This window comes from Labrus mixtus, chromosome 7 (genome assembly GCF_963584025.1).
Source record: "Labrus mixtus chromosome 7, fLabMix1.1, whole genome shotgun sequence".
In the NCBI taxonomy this organism is placed as follows: Eukaryota; Metazoa; Chordata; class Actinopteri; order Labriformes; family Labridae; genus Labrus; species Labrus mixtus.
Genome location: NC_083618.1, coordinates 24,737,087 through 24,755,864, shown reverse-complemented (window position 1 = coordinate 24,755,864; position 18,778 = coordinate 24,737,087). Strand labels below are relative to the sequence as shown.

The following is an 18,778-nucleotide window of genomic DNA, read 5'->3' as shown; positions in this document are numbered from 1 at the left end:
TTCTATTTTTCATCTTTCTGTAGGTTTTTCATTTTATTGTGAGGTATCGTTACGTCTGTAAAATGTGTGTCAGGAACTCAAGATTACATGTTAAAAAAAATCTCTTAAAAGATTAAGAGACATTTTGTTTCCAGAGAATTATCCAAGGTGAATTCTCTCCATTGAAGTCAAGTTTTTTTGTTCATTCTTTGGATTCTACGTCTCATATTTCTGACCTCCAGCACCTGTGTGTTCAGGTAACCTGTTTTCATTCCAAACCAAACCTTTGGATACCTGACACAGCTCTCCTGTGCTCCTCCCCCCCTGACATCAGACGAGGGGGGGGGGGTATATAAAGATGGAGAGACACCTCACTGAGCTCACTTGTTTCACTCCTCTCTTACTGACTCTGTTGCTCTCTGCTCAGCACAGCCTGTTTATCCACCTGCCCTCTTCTTCTCCTCCTCCATCATGAGTCTGAGTCGCACCAAGAGGATCAGCTCCAGTAGCTCTGTGCGCAGCAGCAGCGGCTCCAGGAGGCTGAGCGGGTTCGGTCCGGTTCAGGGGGGTTTCAGCGGGATCTCTCTGAGCAGCAGCTCTCTGTACGCCAGTACCAACGGGCATCACCACGGGCTGGCCTCCCCGCTGGCGTCCCTGTCCGTTAACAAGAGCCTGCTGGCCCCCCTCAACCTGGAGATCGACCCCAACCTGTCGATGAGCCGAGCCCACGAGAAGGAGCAGATCAAGAGCCTCAACAACCGCTTTGCCACCTTCATAGACAAGGTAAGCAGCTGGAGGTGACAGGCCAATGATCAGTGTGGATAAATCTCTAAAGCTGCAGTAAAGAGTTTAACGTCACTTCCTGCAGGTTCACTTCCTGCAGGTTTAACTTCACTTCCTGCAGATTTACTGCAGGGCCGTATCCGAATTGCCAAGTACATACTCAATCTTTCAGTAGGCAGTACGTACTATCCGTGCTGTATACTGTTAGTACCTGCTATTCAGTATGCACACACAGTAGGCAGATATTTGTTCCTACTTCGTCTGATTCATTCAGTATGGAAGTGACGTCATTTACATTTCCAGAACCGGCCGCATCCACCCGTTTTTTTTCTCCGTTTTTTTTTGTTTAGCTTTATTCAAGAAGAGTAATGCGCATATACAGTCAGGTAAACAAAAAACAATATTACAATGTAAATCAAGTAAAAGACAGATTAAATAACTAAATAACATACAGTAGGCTACATAAAGGAAAGTACAAATGAAAGACAGTAATATAAAGAATATAAAGTAAAATAAACCAATAAAGACACATTTAAATAGTGAAATCATTATTTAAATAGAGGGGGAAAGGTTTTATAATAATGCAGACATTTGTTACATTTTCTGTTGTTAATTTAAAGTAGTGATTTCAGTCGAGACTTTAACTCTTGATTAAAAATTGATTCTATTAATCCACGCTCGTTTGTTTTGATTTGGAGGCGGACGTGAAGTGACGATTTACGTTTAATTTCGCACAGCATTGTGGGTGGTAAAATACAATTCATTTCCTGAAGGGACGAATCCGATCCATACTGCATGAAACCCAGAAGTTAGTATCCACACTGAAATGTTCAGTATACTGAGGCGGACACAAAAAATGCACACTGAATGACCACGAAAGTTCAGTATACTGAAACTCCATACCGAATAGTACGTACTGCATACTGAACTGTGACTATTTGGAAAGGGCCCCGGTTTATCTTCACTTCCCGCAGGATGTTTATCTTCACTTCCTGCAGCTTCACTTCCTGCAGGTTTATCTTCACTTCCTGCAGCTTCACTTCCTGCAGGTTTAACTTCACTTCCTGCAGGGTTATCTTCACTTCCTGCAGGATGTTTATCTTCACTTCCTCCAGGTTTATCTTCACTTCCTGCAGGATGTTTATCTTCACTTCCTGCAGCTTCACTTCCTGCTGGTTTATCTTCACTTCCTGCAGGTTTATCTTCAATTCCTGCAGGATGTTTATCTTCACTTTCTGCAGGATGTTTATCTTCACTTCCTGCAGGTTTATCTTCACTTCCTGCAGGATGTTTATCTTCACTTCCTGCAGATTTAATTTCACTTCCTGCAGGCTTATCTTCACTTCCTGCAGGTTTATCTTCACTTCCTGCAGGTTTATCTTCACTTCCTGCAGGATGTTTATCTTCACTTCCTGCAGGATATTTATCTTCACTTCCTGCAGGTTTATCTTCACTTCCTGCAGGTTTATCTTCACTTCCTTCACTTCTGATCCATTAATACGGAGTCTTTTATTCTGAAAATGAACCGGATGTTTTGATGTTTCGGTGTCTGACTGCAGAGGACTGACAGATTGGGGAAGACGGTGGAAGTTAGTCGTTACAGGTCAAACGTTCATGAAATCTGTAGCTCTATAAACCAGAGTAAACATGTTTTACTGAGATTTAATGACAACAAACGGCTGGTAGGATGCTGAAATAACTTCATCATGATGAAGATCTTTTCAAAGTCTGAATTCAGGAGGTTCTTGAAGCGTCTTTAAGGAGTGAAGATGATTTAATGAAGACCTTTACAAGGACACGATGACTCTGAAATACAACATGGAGTTTATATTCTTTAATCTTCAGTACGTACATCGGGCTGGGAGTACAGGGTTAAAATGTCTCCTTCTTCTCCCACAGGAATAAAGAGAGCAGCTCTCATAATGTCCGACACTGATACCGTACTTAGGGCACATCCTGCTTTCTCACGGCGTCCGTAACGCGCTCTGACAAAAGAGGCTTTGTTGGAGTCTCAGAGTCACTTCAGACGTTCACAGACACATTCAGGTCTGTTTGTCTAAATGTTCAGACGAGCACATAATCAGTTCAAAGACTTGATAATGATGAGAATATCTGGAAGCTGGTGGTTACCACTTCCTGCCGAGGGTTAATGTGATGCCTTACACACTGCAGGGTTCTTAATCTGAAAGGTTTGGATGTAAAGGTGAGACAGCTGCAGAGACAAAGTCACAATCACTAATTGACTGGTTTGATAAAAGCAGCCGTTTGAAGTCCTCACTTTGGGCTACCTGAAGGTATGATGGGCGTCCGTCCAGACCATCAAACATTTTATAAACTCAAAGACGTCAGCAGACTAATCCTCCTCATTCAAGACTCTGTCAGTATTAACTCATCCATTCATACACATTCACACGCTGCCGCCGAAGCAGTGGGAGCAGCTTGTGGTTAAGAGTCCCCAGCGGACATGTGGCTGCAGTCTGGGGATCGAAACCCCGGAGCAGCTGTACTTCAGTTTGTAGAGTCGGTCGTCTGTCAGCTGGAAGGTCGAAAAAACCTTCCATTTATTTTCTTTGTTGTCGTCTTGGTTTGTTATAAAGTAAGCGTCGATGTCCCTGTGTGGATATGTAGAGGCTCCAGTTATCATATTCTGGATGTGAAAGTCACCACCTGATTATCTGCTGGGCTCGAGTTACCCGCCTGCAGCAGGTGAATCTATCCTTCACCTTTCAGACGTCCTCCTCCAAACACAAAGCCTGTCTTCTGTTGGGAGCTGAATGAGACTCACTCGAGCACGTCGCGTCTGACCCGCTTTATCAGGTTACAACCAAACCCAGCGGCCCGAAATGGGACAGAGAGTTTAAATATCAGCGATCCAAAACCACAGAATCCGGGTTTAAATGGACGTTTGAATCCCCAGAGATTCACCGACTCTTTGTCTCTTTAAATCTCTGTCCTTTAATGAACTCCTCAGGGATCGTTCCTGCAGCAATGAGAACAAATAAACACTTTCCCATCGCTCTGTGGTCTGGAGTTATCGAGCCCATCGTGATCCTGAAAGTAAGCGTTGTGTCCTCGGTGCATTAGGCTGATTACCTCTCTGCATGAGGGGAGCAGCTCTTTAAAGTTTCAGTGAGTTAGAGACCGCTCAGGTTGGGTTTCATTGGTGACTGAAGGGTCTGTTTGTTCATCAGGGGACTCAGCTTTGCCTTCCATGGGGGGTAGGAAAGAGAGTGCAAAACGGACACGCTGAGAAAATCTAAAGATGCTCCAACTTCCCTGGTTGGATTTTTTAAACAATGTGTTGCCGAGTCATAATTTGGAAACCACAGCCTGTAAATATTAAAGGACGAAGCCTGAGTGACGTCCTCCGTCTGCTCCTGCAGGGGGCGCTGGAGTCCCATCGATGGCAGTCTCCATACTGGAAATGCTGTCTTTGTCTAACTTTCAGTCAACCTAACGACAGGCTGAGAGCTGGAGCTGAGGCGGGTTTTAAGACTCCTGACAAACCGTTACACCGCGTCCACCTGTTAATCAGGTCAGCTACACGCCTTATTGTGAATAACTCTTATCCTTCATCAAATCAAAACTGATGAGTCATCAAAACATTCACCCCCCGTACAGTGTGTGCCGATCGAGACATGAACTAATCAGACTTTGGTTTTTTGAACCAGGCTGTAAACATGTTAATCTCTGCTGTAAAAACAGGCTTTTTAGAATGGGTGTGTATGTGACTTCCTGTGCTTCTGCAGCCAGCCTCTAGTGGACACTTGAGGAACTGCAGGATTTTACACTTCAGCATCGGCTTCATTTTTCAACATCAAAGGTTGGTTAAAACCGAACCCTACCTAAACCCGGGGACAGCTGATCAATAGAGGGAAATGGGGCAGAATAAATCAGCATTAAAGGAAGACGTTTAACAGCCAAAACAATCTCTGTCCTCCTCTGGAGTGTCATTAAATGTGGAGGTGTCTCAAAGTTAAGGTTCCTGAATGTAACAGAGGGATAAAGAAGGATTCTTTATGAGACGACTTCATTTAAACACCCTGATTATGAGAAACCTGTTCTGCTTAATCTGGATCAGATCCTCCGATATGTCCTCCTTTAGCAGTAATGTGCTCCTTCTACTTCTCCTTGTTGTTCAGGTGCGTTTCCTGGAGCAGCAGAATAAGATGCTGGAGACCAAATACGAGCTGCTGCAGGGTCAGGGGGTGGGCCGCTCCAACGTGGAGCCCCTGTTCGAGGCCTACATGGCGGGTCTGCGTCGTCAGATGGACCTGGTCAACAATGACAAGATCAAACTGGACGGAGAGCTGAGGAACATGCAGGGCCTGGTGGAGGACTACAAGCACAAGTGAATAATCTCTCTGTGGTCGATCATGAAGTCTCTGAAGTTAGTTCAGGAATATCTGCAGAAAGATGACACGTGTGTTTGTTCTCTGTCACAGATACGAGGACGAGATCAACAAGAGAAACAACCTGGAGAACGACTTTGTTATCCTAAAGAAGGTCAGCACACACACACACACACACACATACATACACACACACACACACACACACACACCCACATTCATACGTACAGGTGTGGTTAGTAAGATGAAGCTCTTTATTGTCCTTTTCTATTGTCCAGGTTGTCTCATTTCTCTAGATTCCCACGTTAACCAAAGACCATAAATGCATCGGCAACTTCCTGCTGCTGAACAGCAACTAAAGACAGTTTCCATTAGCATTAGCATTTAGCATGTAGCAGCCTCACAGAGCTTTCGATCATGTCTAGGTATGATGTTTGATCCTCTGTGTTTCCAGGATGTAGACTCAGCCTACCTGGTGAAGGCCGATCTGGAGGATAAGGTCGGATCTCTTACTGACGAGATCAACTTCCTGCGCAACATCTATGAGGAGGTATCCAACCTTTTTCATGCTGTGAACATTTTGACGTTCTTCCTCCTCCTGTTTTCCTGTATTTGCAGACTTTGTGGTATCCAGGAACTCGATTGCAGAGACTCATTGCAGAGTAAACTTCCAAGACTTATATATTCTGTAACTAACCGTTTTTTCCCCCGTCACCTGCTGCAGGAGCTGCGTGAGCTGCAGGCGAGCATCAAAGACACGTCCGTGGTGGTGCAGATGGACAACAGTCGCAGCCTGAACATGGAGAAAATCGTGGCCGAGGTCAAAGCTCAGTACGAAGAGATCGCAGCCCACAGTCGAGAGGACGCTGAGGCCTGGTACAAGAGCAAAGTAAGAACCGGAAAAGAAGAAGCAGCGACATCCTGTAGAGATTAAAATCAGCCCATCATGTTCACTGAAACAAACAAGTTCAACCAGTTCTCTTGCCTGCTTCCAACGCTGCAACACATGTTGGTTTGACCTGATAACTTGTCTCATATCTGGCAAACCGAGGGGCGTCCAAAACGGCCAAGAGAACAAAAAGTGCAACTGCAGTCTAAATTCTAAACATTATAGCCCCCTCTCTAGAGTCAATGCTCACACAGGTCACCATGTGGTGGACACTGAAGCTTCAGTGTTTATCCAGCTCTGCATCGGTCTGTAAACCTTTCTGCGTTCTAACCTCTCTCCATTTTTCAAAAGCATCTCCAATATTGATCCTAGTTTGAGCACGTTTCTGCTCGTGGAGCTTATTAGAAACATGCAGAGGCTTTTTAGGTCGGGTACAATCACTTCTATCTGAACCAGTTCTCTTGCCCGCTTCCATCGCTGCAACACCTGTTGGTTTGACCTGATAACTGCTCTCATATCTGGCAAACCGAGGGGTGTCCAAAACGGCCGTGTGGGGGTGCCTTAAAACTGCCTACCTTCTCTGGTCAACAAACAAATAGCAAGTTTGCAAAGACTCAGTGTTCAAGTTAAGATTGTCAAAAAGTGTTGAATACTTTTCACTAGAATCGTACTCGCTGGCTCCCATCTCTTTAGGAAGCAGTGATCACGCTAACATTGACCTCTCTCTCTCTGCTCCCTCTGCAGTTCGACCAGATGTCCGATCAGGCGAGTCGGTTTGGAGACGAGCTCCGCAACGTGAAGGGAGAGGTCGCAGAGGTCAACAGGCTGATCAGTCGACTGCAGAGCGAGATCGAGGCCGTCAAAGCTCAGGTGCAGAAACTGGAGAAAAAAAAAGGCGGAATGTTTTATTGATTCTTCTGATATAGTTCTTGAGTGGGTTGTGTCTCTGTCTCTGCCCACCCTCAGCGTGGCGGTCTGGAGAACCAGCTGGCTGAGGCTGAGGAGCGTGGAGAGCTCACTGTGAAAGAAGCCAAAGCACGGACCAGAGACCTGGAGGACGCCCTGCAGAGAGCCAAACAGGACATGGCCCGGCAGCTCAGAGAGTACCAGGTGAGACAGTCAGAGAGTACCAGGTGAGCCAGTCAGAGAGTACCAGGTGAGCCAGTCAGAGAGTACCAGGTGAAACAGTCAGAGAGTACCAGGTGAGACAGTCAGAGAGTACCAGGTGAGACAGTCAGAGAGTACCAGGTGAGACAATCAGAGAGTACCAGGTGAGACAGTCAGAGAGTACCAGATGAGACAGTCAGAGAGTACCAGGTGAGCCAGTCAGAGAGTACCAGGTGAAACAGTCAGAGAGTACCAGGTGAGACAGTCAGAGAGTACCAGGTGAGACAGTCAGAGAGTACCAGGTGAGACAATCAGAGAGTACCAGGTGAGACAGTCAGAGAGTACCAGATGAGACAGTCAGAGAGTACCAGGTGAGACAGTCAGAGAGTACCAGGTGAAACAGTCAGAGAGTACCAGATGAGACAGTCAGAGAGTACCAGGTGAGACAGTCAGAGAGTACCAGGTGAGCCAGTCAGAGAGTACCAGGTGAGCCAGTCAGAGAGTACCAGGTGAAACAGTCAGAGAGTACCAGGTGAGACAGTCAGAGAGTACCAGGTGAGACAGTCAGAGAGTACCAGGTGAGACAATCAGAGAGTACCAGGTGAGACAGTCAGAGAGTACCAGATGAGACAGTCAGAGAGTACCAGGTGAGACAGTCAGAGAGTACCAGGTGAAACAGTCAGAGAGTACCAGGTGAGACAGTCAGAGAGTACCAGGTGATACAGTCAGAGAGTACCAGGTAAGACAGTCAGAGAGTACCAGGTGATACAGTCAGAGAGTACCAGGTGAGACAGTCAGAGAGTACCAGGTGATACAGTCAGAGAGTACCAGGTGAGACAGTCAGAGAGTACCAGGTGAGACAGTCAGAGAGTACCAGGTGATACAGTCAGAGAGTACCAGGTAAGACAGTCAGAGAGTACCAGGTAAGACAGTCAGAGAGTACCAGGTAAGACAGTCAGAGAGTACCAGGTAAGACAGTCAGAGAGTACCAGGTGAGACAGTCAGAGAGTACCAGGTGATACAGTCAGAGAGTACCAGTCAGTTAATTTAAGCCTATTGATCTAAAATTCTTACTTCACCTGCAGGACTTGATGAACCTGAAACTGGCTCTGGATATTGAGATCGCCACCTACAGGAAGCTGCTGGAGGGGGAGGAGGACAGGTGAGAGGAGGAGGAGGAGGAGGAGGAGGAGGAGGAGGAGGAGGAGGAAGAGAGGGAGGAAGAGGAGGAGGAGGACGAGGTGGAGGAGGAGGAGGAGGAAGGGGAGGAAGAGGAAGAGGAGGAAGAGAGGGAGGAAGATGAGGAGGAGGAGGAGGAAGAAGATGAGGAGGAGGAGGAGGAGGAAGATGAGGAGGAGGAGGAGGAGGAGGAGGAAGAGAGGTAGGAAGAGGAGGAGGAGGAAGAGGAGGAAGAGAGGGAGGAAGAGGACGAGGAAGATGAGGAGGAAGAAGAGGAGGAGGGGGAGGAGCAGGAGGAGGGGGAGGAGGAGGAGGAAGAAGAGGAGAGGAGACGGAGGAGGAGGAGAAGGAGGAGGAGGAGGAGAAGGAGGAAGGAGAGGGAAGAGGTGGAGGAGGTGGAGGACGAAGAGGAGGAGGGAGAGGGAGGAAGAGGAGGAAGAGGAGGAGGAAGAAGAGGAGGAGGAGGAGGTCTGAGTGATTAATAATATAACAAACTTAAAACCCTGTCCCTTCTTCTTCTGCAGAATTGGGCATCAGTCCATCCTCAACATCCAGGCCGTCTCCAACTACAGTGAGTATCAAACTCAAAAAGATGGAGCTCACAGCTCCACCTACAGGCAGGAGGCTGTAGATACACTCACACTTGGCAAATCTGCTACGATTTGCCAAGTGTGCTAGGAGATTTACATGTTGAAACAGGCGACCTTTTACTGAAGCAACAACAAATAAAATGTGCTCCTGTTGCTTTAAGAGGTCATGGTGAGTATTTAGGTGTAAAATAAATTGTGGTCACCGTTGCTTGCTCATGCGACGGGGCCCCATAAAGCGTTCCCCTTTATCCCCCCTGATGTGTGCCCCAGCTGCCCAGGGTTCGGGTTTGTTCCCTCAGTCTCTCCTTCACTCTCTCCGTGTGCAGGTACAAAGAGTTCCAACGGTTACCACAGCAACAGCAGCTCTCCGGCTCCCAAACTGCTGATCAAGACGACAGAGACCCGAGACGTCAGCAGATACAGCTCTCACTGAGACCATCACACAACATGCATGCTGCTTCATACATACAATTATCTAAAGATCACATTTTCTACCTTTAGTACTCCTCTTCAGTTTCCTGCATTTCTTTAACGTCACAGATTTAATTTTTTATCAGCATGCTATTCAAACTCTCATAAAGGATTAAAATACTCGTAAATATAAACATAAACACCCCACATAGAAACACAGATTCATTGACTTTAAGGTGTCTCGATGTGTGACGGGGGGCGGGGACATTTAGTGATCTGTATTTTCTAACTGTAGAAATATTAAAACATGAATTATAATCATAGAGAAACTTCAATATGGAGGAACTATTTCTGGGAATGTCTTTACATATGTTGCTCTTTTATTGAGATTTTATTTTTTCTGTCCTTAAATCTTCAACGCTCCGTTCTTTCTAACAAACACTGAATTAAATTAGAGGATAGATTATTTAGTTAGCTCTCTTAAAGGCAGGGTTGGTAATTTCCTCCAGATCTTCAGATTGAAATTGTCTTTAGGTCCTGACAGAAATTAATAACTCATGTTCTCTGAAAAAGGAACAAAGAAAATCCGTCATCTGCAGCAGTTGTAAGCCTGTAAAAACTTCAACCAATGTCTGCCACGAGGTACCAATCTGATGAACCAATCACACGCCTCCCTGTCTCCCTGATCGCTCTCTACCTCTTGCGTGCTCTAGCTCAAACTCAAAGCACGTCACCGATGACTTCAGGAGTTTATTCTGAGAGTTTACAGTTTACTTATGAGGTAGCACAGAGGGGGAGGGGGTGTGGCTTTAGAGGGAGCACAGGGGGAGGGGGCGTGGCTTTAGAGGGACCACAGAGGGGAGGGGGTGCAGACAGGGCACAGAGGGAATGCTACTTTCAAAATCATGCTTGTTTTTTAAATTACCAACCCTGCCTTTAATCTGTGTGAAGATAATAAAGCATAAATGAAATCATTGTTTGGAAAGTGATTTGGGTTTTTTCTGCTCAAGGTGTGTTTCATTAACGCTGCATGTTGAATCCAACGCTGTGCAGTGTATGGTAGGGTCAACTATCTTTAATCGACACGTTGTCTCCGGGTTTCATTTTGTGTGTTATGTTATGGCTTCTGCTTTGAATAAATTTAAAAAGAACAACAAAGCTGTGGAGTGTTTTTTTTTCTACCTCTGTTCATTGATTTAAAGATGTAATTAGTTTAGAGATAAAGATGATTATGTTGATTATTTACAGGTTTGAATGTCTCAGTGCTGTTACTAAACATGCCACTCCTGGTTTTATGCCTTCATCACACTATACATTATTAGTGAAAAATAAATAAAAAATCCTCGACACACTGAAAATAACTTTACTGTATGTTAATGTGAGTGAACATCGTGTTTCGCCCGTAGCTTCCTCAGGTTCGCCCAGCATGATCACAGCGCGTCCACAGGTAAATACAAACGGTCACATGACCAACCATCACTATAAAAACTACATTGGGTCACAGCCTGAAATGAAAACTAGAACATGCAAACATAGCATATTCATCCACATAGTCCACAAGTTTATCAGAACATACTTAAACAAATACAAAGCATATATTTTACAAGAGAAACCAGAAAAGTACCAATTCATGTCAATTTTAAATTTAGTGAACGGGGTCCTTCCCCCTGCTGCTGTCCCAACCAACTACACAGGAAGGGGGGAGTGTGAGGGGGCCGAGTGACTCTCCCTCTCACAGCGACATAATCTATCATTTCATCCTGCTGCTTCTTTCTGGTTTATATGAGAACAGTAGGCTACACAAGCTCCAAGTGCTCAGGAGAAAGTCTGGACTAACACAGACTGTCTCTGGGTTAACAGTGTTTGTTACAGTCATTAGTGAACACTTCCCTCTGGTGGTTGAGTTTACTCAGTGCACTACACTCAGAAACAGAGCTTTACTAACTTTTCAATTAAACAATCGGCTCTCTTTGCAACAGGGATTACAGTCCATAACAATATCACAGAGTTCAATATATGGAAGCTCTTAGGGGACATACTTCCATACATTGTATTTCACTAGTTTTTCCCCTGATAACCATTCAATTTTGAGATCTCAACTTATTTATCTCGTTATCTTTAGATAACAGTGATGGTTTTACCGTGATAACAACTTAATTTCTCTAGATCTGGAGAAAACGACTGAAGCTTCTCTACAATTCCACTCTAATAGTAAAAGAAGCATTGAAAATGTTTTCACAGTCTAATGTTTAAACATCACAATCAGAATTATAGCAGCCCTAAGGGGACATGTATCCATACATTTTATTTAACTCACTTAATAATGATAGCGAGTATCATGGGAATTACCGAGTGTCTGCCCGAGATCAGATTAATTTAACTCATTATCACAGAATAACACTGCAGTTTTTCCCATAAATGTCGCTTGTTTGCATGAGATCTTGACTCAAGAGCGCTAACTGTAGGCCTAATAGTTTTTGATTTGCTTAAAGTCCCTGTAAACCAAAAAAAAAAAAACATGTTTTTTAGTTTTTTATACAAAAGAAGAATGTGTTATTAACCACCAGGCCAAATTTCAGCAATGAAAAAAACGTGTAAGTTTATAAAATTAAGCTTCAAAATCATGAAAAATGTAGCTGTTCTCTCTCCTCTGGGATGCTGTGGGCGTGTCCATGGAATGCGCCGAAGCCACGCCCACTCGCGGAGAGACGTTCCCTTCTCAACTAGCAAGGTAAAAAATTGTTTATTTTTCTGTTTTTAATTTGACTCTAAATCTTTAACAGTCAGGTATGATGAAGCTTATCTGGGTGTCTTTAAGATAAATAAATGTGTATGATTGTGCTTTATTTTATGAATTTTGTGCTTTATTTGGGTTAAAAAGATAACGGTTCGTCTTTAGTAGGCCTAGTATCTTAACTACAAACCGGTTGCTAAGTAACGGTTGGCAGGCTGGAGGGAAGTAGCACGAGCGCAAGGGGAGAAGGGGGTTGGGAGAACAGCGCTTGGGACCGACGCTTCGACTCGCTTCTGATTGGTCGCTGCCCTGCAGTTTTCGCGCCAACGCGCTGCATTGTGGGGCTAGTTGAGGCGGAAGTGCTTAGGTCGTGGGGAAGCTGGTGGTGTTGTTTGGATGCGGTCACGGGGGGCGTCGTGTTTTTGTTTTTAGGATTTTTTTAACCGGTGGGGGATTTGAAACCAGGCCGGTAACGGGAGGATTACCGATGAGGGGCGAAGAGTCGTCGGATTCTGAGTCCGGGAGGATGGAGGAGAGCTCGGTCCGGAGGAGTTTAGAGACTCTGTGTCAGGAACTGAACATGGACGAGCAGACTGCGGCTGAAGCCATGGAGAACTTCACGGCCATATGGAACACGTACACACTGGAGGTACTTTAATTTACCGTAATATACTTTAATATCATCATAACGTAAACACGTACACACTGGAGGTACTTTAATTTACCGTAATATACTTTAATATCATCATAATGTACACACTGGAGGTACTTTAAATTACCGTAATATACTTTAATATCATCATAATGTACACACTGGAGGTACTTTAAATTACCGTAATATACTTTAATATCATCATAATGTAAACACGCACATACTGGAGGTACTTTCATTTACCGTAATATACTTTAATATCATCATAACGTAAACATGTACACACTGGAGGTACTTTAATTTACCGTAATATACTTTAATATCATCATAACGTAAACACGCACATACTGGAGGTACTTTAATTTACCGTAATATACTTTAATATCATCATAACGTAAACACGTACACACTGGAGGTACTTTAAATTACCGTAATATACTTTAATATCATCATAACGTAAACACGTACACACTGGAGGTACTTTAAATTACCGTAATATACTTTAATATCATCATAACGTAAACACGTACACACTGGAGGTACTTTAATTTACCGTAATATACTTTAATATCATCATAATGTAAACATGTACACACTGGAGGTACTTTAAATTACCGTAATATACTTTAATATCATCATAATGTACACACTGGAGGTACTTTAAATTACCGTAATATACGTTAATATCATCATAACGTAAACACGTACACACTGGAGGTACTTTAATTTACCGTAATATACTTTAATATCATCATAATGTAAACACGTACACACTGGAGGTACTTTAAATTACCGTAATATACGTTAATATCATCATAACGTAAACACGTACACACTGGAGGTACTTTAATTTACCGTAATATACTTTAATATCATCATAATGTACACACTGGAGGTACTTTAAATTACCGTAATATACTTTAATATCATAACATAAACACGTACACACTGGAGGTACTTTAAATTACCGTAATATACTTTAATATCATCATAACGTAAACACTGGAGGTATTTTAAATTACCGTAATATACTTTAATATCATAACGTAAACACGTACACACTGGAGGTACTTTAAATTACTGTAATATACTTTAATATCATCATAACGTAAACACGTACACACTGGAGGTACTTTAAATTACCGTAATATACTTTAATATCATAACGTAAACACGTACCCACTGGAGGTACTTTAAATTACCGTAATATACGTTAATATCATCATAACGTAAACACGTACACACTGGAGGTACTTTAATTTACCGTAATATACTTTAATATCATCATAATGTAAACACGTACACACTGGAGGTACTTTAAATTACCGTAATATACGTTAATATCATCATAACGTAAACACGTACACACTGGAGGTACTTTAATTTACCGTAATATACTTTAATATCATCATAATGTACACACTGGAGGTACTTTAAATTACCGTAATATACTTTAATATCATAACATAAACACGTACACACTGGAGGTACTTTAAATTACCGTAATATACTTTAATATCATCATAACGTAAACACTGGAGGTATTTTAAATTACCGTAATATACTTTAATATCATAACGTAAACACGTACACACTGGAGGTACTTTAAATTACCGTAATATACTTTAATATCATCATAACGTAAACACGTACACACTGGAGGTACTTTAAATTACCGTAATATACTTTAATATCATAACGTAAACACGTACACACTGGAGGTACTTTAATTTACCGTAATATACTTTAATATCATCATAATGTAAACACGTACACACTGGAGGTACTTTTAAAAATATTCCCCACTTACATAAAATAATTGTTAGAATTGTTAGAAAAGTGTCTGAACCTCTCGCTTGTTAATTGACATGTTATGACATGTTCGCACTTCCTGCTGTGAGACAGGTAACAGCCGACCCCTGGGACACTGATTACATCACCACCATCATCACCGTTGTTGTTATCAATCACAGCAGGGATTAAAGTGATTTAAAGACACTTATGACTGCTTCACATAAACAGATCTGTGATGAGAGCAAGACAAGTCAGATCCGTTTAGTGGCTCTTATAGTCACTCACACACACACACACACACACACACACACACACACACACACACACACACACACACACACACACAGCTTTATTCATCCCCTCAGCTGATCTGATCTTGGGTCAGTCTACAGGGTGCTTTTAACAGATTTAGAAGTCATATGATGTCGCATTTCTCCCAGTGACAGCTGGGATTGGCTCCAGCCCCCTGTGATCCCAAACAGGAAAAGCTGTATAGATAATGGATGGATGCTTTTACACCTATAGAGTGATGCCACCTTTTAAAACTGGGGACATCAGTGTAACAAAGTTTATTTTAACACTTCTCCGGTATTATCTTTAAATTCTGACCTCTCACACTGACCATGTGCTGGGAAAGTTGCACATGTATGTGTGACCATCTTTTTTTTTTTACTTGATTTTATTCACAGTAAAACTTCAAATGCTGCAGAATTCAGACTCACTCTGTCTGTGAGATCCAGTTATATCTGATTTTGAACATTTCTGTGAAGCTCCTTTTATAAGACATGCTTTTTCTCGATGTAGAACATGGGCACGTTTTCATTGATTTGTGTGTGTGTGTGTGTGCAGGGCGAGGTGGTGCACTGGTTGGCCTGTTCTCTTTATGCAGCCTGCAGAAAAGGATCCACTCCCACAGTGGGTAAAGGTTTAATGGAAGGAAACTGTGTCTCCCTCACCAGGATCCTCCGCACCGCCAAACTCAGGTCAGTCTTCGTCAGCTCTGCAGCGCCTGAAAAACACATCTACAGGAAGACGTTCCTCGTGGAGATGACAGCAGTGTCCTCAGATGTCGTTGATGTTGTCTTGTGTGCTCCTGCTGCAACACACACGTCCTCTCATTGGACAAGAAAGAGTTAGTTCTTTAATGATTTGTTAACAGGAAGAGGAAACTGATCCTGTCTCCAACAGTCTGTTGACAGCGACCGCTGTATGACCTGCACTGCTCCCTTACTTTTTACTGCATGTTTTAAATTTGAGATTTCTTTCCTTCTCTATGAGCATCAAACGGAGGATCTTCGTCCTCCTTCTCTGTTTGGATTATGAGCCTAATATAAATGACGGCCCCACTATCACGCCACCGACACGGAGCGAGGAGGATGTTGGTTACATGACACGAGCCATAGGAGACAAAAATGTGGGGAATATCTTTTATTTTGAAAAGGGCGCCCTTCTGAAAAGTTGAGTTTTCAAATAGAAGCGGTTGGCAAAAGGACGCTTGGCGCTGCGCCTTTTCTCCGGGTGGCCACCTGATTCTGCAAACACTCTCTCCTTCATCTGATGTGTTGCTGTTTAACATTAACATGCTCATGAAAAAGGCATTGACTGTCATATTTTCGCTGCTCCCAGTTAGATCCCGACTCGATTACAAAATACTCCTACTCACTTATAAATGGCTCTCCGGTCCTCAGACTGCTGTCAGAGACACACACCACACTCTGCACCTATGGAGACAGGGTCACAGCCCCCCACCCTCTGGATCCCCCCCTCCTCAGACATCAACAATGACCCTCCATCTGTTCTTCACAGCCGACATCCTCCCCTATCTCCGCCTCTCCATCGCTCTCTCATCCTTTCAGGGATTTTCCTGGCTCAGAATGGGCCTTTGGGGGGTGACTATACGCGCTGTAGTAAACGTTCGACCCGCGTATAACAGTATAGTCTACGAGTCTGTATTACCTTATTTGACAGAAATCTGTGCATTTCCTGTTATTTCTGACCATTTTATAAATAATATTATCATTATGCTTAAGTTACTGAAACCCCAATTAAATCTTATAAAGAATTGTTTTTTATTGCAACATTGGAACAGGGGAGGAGAGGGATTTTGAGGGAGAGGGGTGTAATGAGATTGGGAGAGGGGAGGTCACATCCTGCCAGTGGATTTCACCCTCTTCTTATGATGGCTGCTCTTTTCCTTTAAATTGTGTTTTAGTTTTACATACACATCTGTTTAAGTACATTTATTTGAGTTACTAAGGTATTATGTCAAATAATCACACATTTAAGTCACAGATCATTTGATCAGATCAGGAAATTGAGAAATAATAAAAGTATATTTGCTACAATGCAGCGCTGTTTGACAGTCTGTGTGGAGAAGTTCACAGACTACAGCTGGCTGACGTTACGGTCGTTAAGTTATTGAATGTTGATAAAAGCAGACACGGTGGACGTGAACGGAGAAAAATTGAACGTGCGTTCCCGACTCGGTCCATACGGATCGCGGATCAACCGTGTTCCGTTGCACTACAAGTAAATAGGTGCGCGCGGTGGTGGGCGTTCCGGTGTGTGTGTGCGCGTTTGCAGCCATGTATGTTGGTGTGTCTTGTCTCGGCGTGCCCCTGCGATGACCCGTCTGCAGACAGCAGAGGAGCAGGGACAATTAGCCACAGCTACATCATACGCGGTTTAGTATAGTTTTAACATGACTGTTGGGATAAATATTTTCCGCCATGAGGTGGATTGCTCTTTGAAATGAACTCGCCAAACAGAAAATCAAGCCGCATTTAGCGCTTGTGGGTGTCAGCGGAGCGTCCGGAACCAGTCAAAAGAAACGATCCAGCGCGAGCCACATGCGTAAACGGATGAGAGGGGAGATGACTGCTATAAGTCAGAGACGTCGTATTTAAGTTTATGTTCTGCTTGTTCAACAGTCGTTTGATGTATTGATATTTTTAACATACATTCAAAGAGGATTTAATTTGCAATTTGTATCGTCTTTTTTCTTTTGGCGCTGGTGATTTTCCTTTGGCGCTGGGTAAAACCTCTTTGGGGGGCGCCAAAGAATTCTCTATGCAGGATAAACCCTGCCTTTGTAACCTGTCTCAGTTTACTTCTTTGTCTGGTCCCTCCAACATGTGAATCATCCTTCACACTATACAAGTTAAATCTATTATTGTAATTACAACTTGTGTTGTTCATGTGGCATCAAACAGACATCGATATCTCCTCCCTCTCGTCTCCTCCTCGCCCTCTCAGTCTGATCCAGTTCTTCTCGAAGATGAGGAAGTGGGCCGACATGTCGAACCTCTCTCAGGACTTCAGGCTGCGGATGGAGCATCTGGAGAGAAACTTTGAGGTGTCCACCGTCATTTTCCGAAAGTTTGAGCCCATCTTCATGGACATGTTCCAGAACCCGCAGGGAGGCGAACCGCCACGGCAACCACGCAGCAGGAAGCACAGGTACCACACCACATACACACATTCATACACGCATTATAAAAAGTCAAGAATCTGTTTCTTCAGAGTCTGTTTGTTATTAAGTCATCTGGTGATTTAAGTGTCAAACAGAATCAAGTCTTTGTGTGTGTTCATAGTAAACACACACAAATCACACTCTGCTGACCCTGAAGAAAAACACACAAACACATACAAAGACTTGATTCTGTTTGACACTTAAACTCACCGTGTCTGTGAGTCCTGACCATGAAACACACACACACACACACACACTATAGCCCAGTCTAACCGTGTGTCCTCTCTCTGACTCTGCAGGCGTCTGCCGTGTCACATCAGTGATGTGTTCAAGTTCTGCTGGACTCTGTTCGTCTACACCAAAGGTACAAAACACAAACACGCGTATGCATTATGAAGCAGAACGCTGCAGGGCTGCCAGGGGAAGGCTGCTCTCCAGGTCTGGGAGGAGACAGTCTATGTAAGAGGTTTCAGCGGCTTACGTAGACATTCTTGGTTTCATATCGGGGAAGGGGTTAGGGTTAGCCGTTTAGCGCCCTCTGCAGACTCATCCTGGGATTAACTAACAAACGTTTACCTCATGATCTGACACTTTGACCACAATTAGTTTGGACGTCCTGCATTGTGACACTATATGAGGGTTTAAAATCAGGCTTCAAATAAATGTAATAAATTAAATGTAGCAGCTCGAGTCAGGATGCAGATAAACTGTGTGTGTGTGTTCAGGTAACTTCCGTATGATCGGAGACGACCTGGTGAACTCGTATCACCTGCTGCTCTGCTGCCTTGACCTCGTGTTTGGAAACGCTCTGCTGTGTGCCAACAGGAAAGACCTGA

The 18,778-nt window shown here is 43.6% G+C and overlaps 2 protein-coding genes across 3 annotated transcripts in view; both read left to right on the top strand.

The window, feature by feature from the left end:
- The first annotated feature begins 360 nt into the window (after positions 1 to 360).
- si:dkey-222f2.1 (intermediate filament protein ON3) lies at positions 361 to 10,475 on the top strand. Of its 2 annotated transcripts, XR_009673797.1 has the most exons (11): positions 361 to 762; positions 4,905 to 5,113; positions 5,208 to 5,268; positions 5,569 to 5,664; positions 5,839 to 6,003; positions 6,748 to 6,873; positions 6,970 to 7,113; positions 8,196 to 8,272; positions 8,814 to 8,860; positions 9,206 to 10,071; positions 10,138 to 10,475. XR_009673797.1 is itself a non-coding variant. In XM_061041804.1 (10 exons), exons 1-10 carry the CDS (start codon positions 451 to 453, stop codon positions 9,310 to 9,312), a joined length of 1,344 nt encoding a protein of 447 aa, XP_060897787.1. In that variant the 5' UTR covers positions 361 to 450; the 3' UTR covers positions 9,313 to 10,122. The 2 variants fall into 2 exon arrangements, 1 of the variants encoding a protein (XP_060897787.1); XM_061041804.1 differs by lacking the exon at positions 10,138 to 10,475 and having other exon boundaries at positions 9,206 to 10,122.
- Positions 10,476 to 12,373: 1,898 nt separating this feature from the next.
- rbl1 (retinoblastoma-like 1 (p107)) overlaps positions 12,374 to 18,778 on the top strand; it is a 19,637-nt gene continuing 13,232 nt past the window's right edge. The window contains exons 1-5 of the mRNA XM_061041775.1: positions 12,374 to 12,673; positions 15,320 to 15,453; positions 17,726 to 17,929; positions 18,242 to 18,306; positions 18,668 to 18,778. The exon at positions 18,668 to 18,778 is cut by the window's right edge and continues 18 nt beyond it. Of these exons, the coding sequence (XP_060897758.1) occupies positions 12,512 to 12,673; positions 15,320 to 15,453; positions 17,726 to 17,929; positions 18,242 to 18,306; positions 18,668 to 18,778 (676 nt within the window). The 5' untranslated portion in view covers positions 12,374 to 12,511. The remainder of the gene's footprint in view (positions 12,674 to 15,319; positions 15,454 to 17,725; positions 17,930 to 18,241; positions 18,307 to 18,667) is intronic.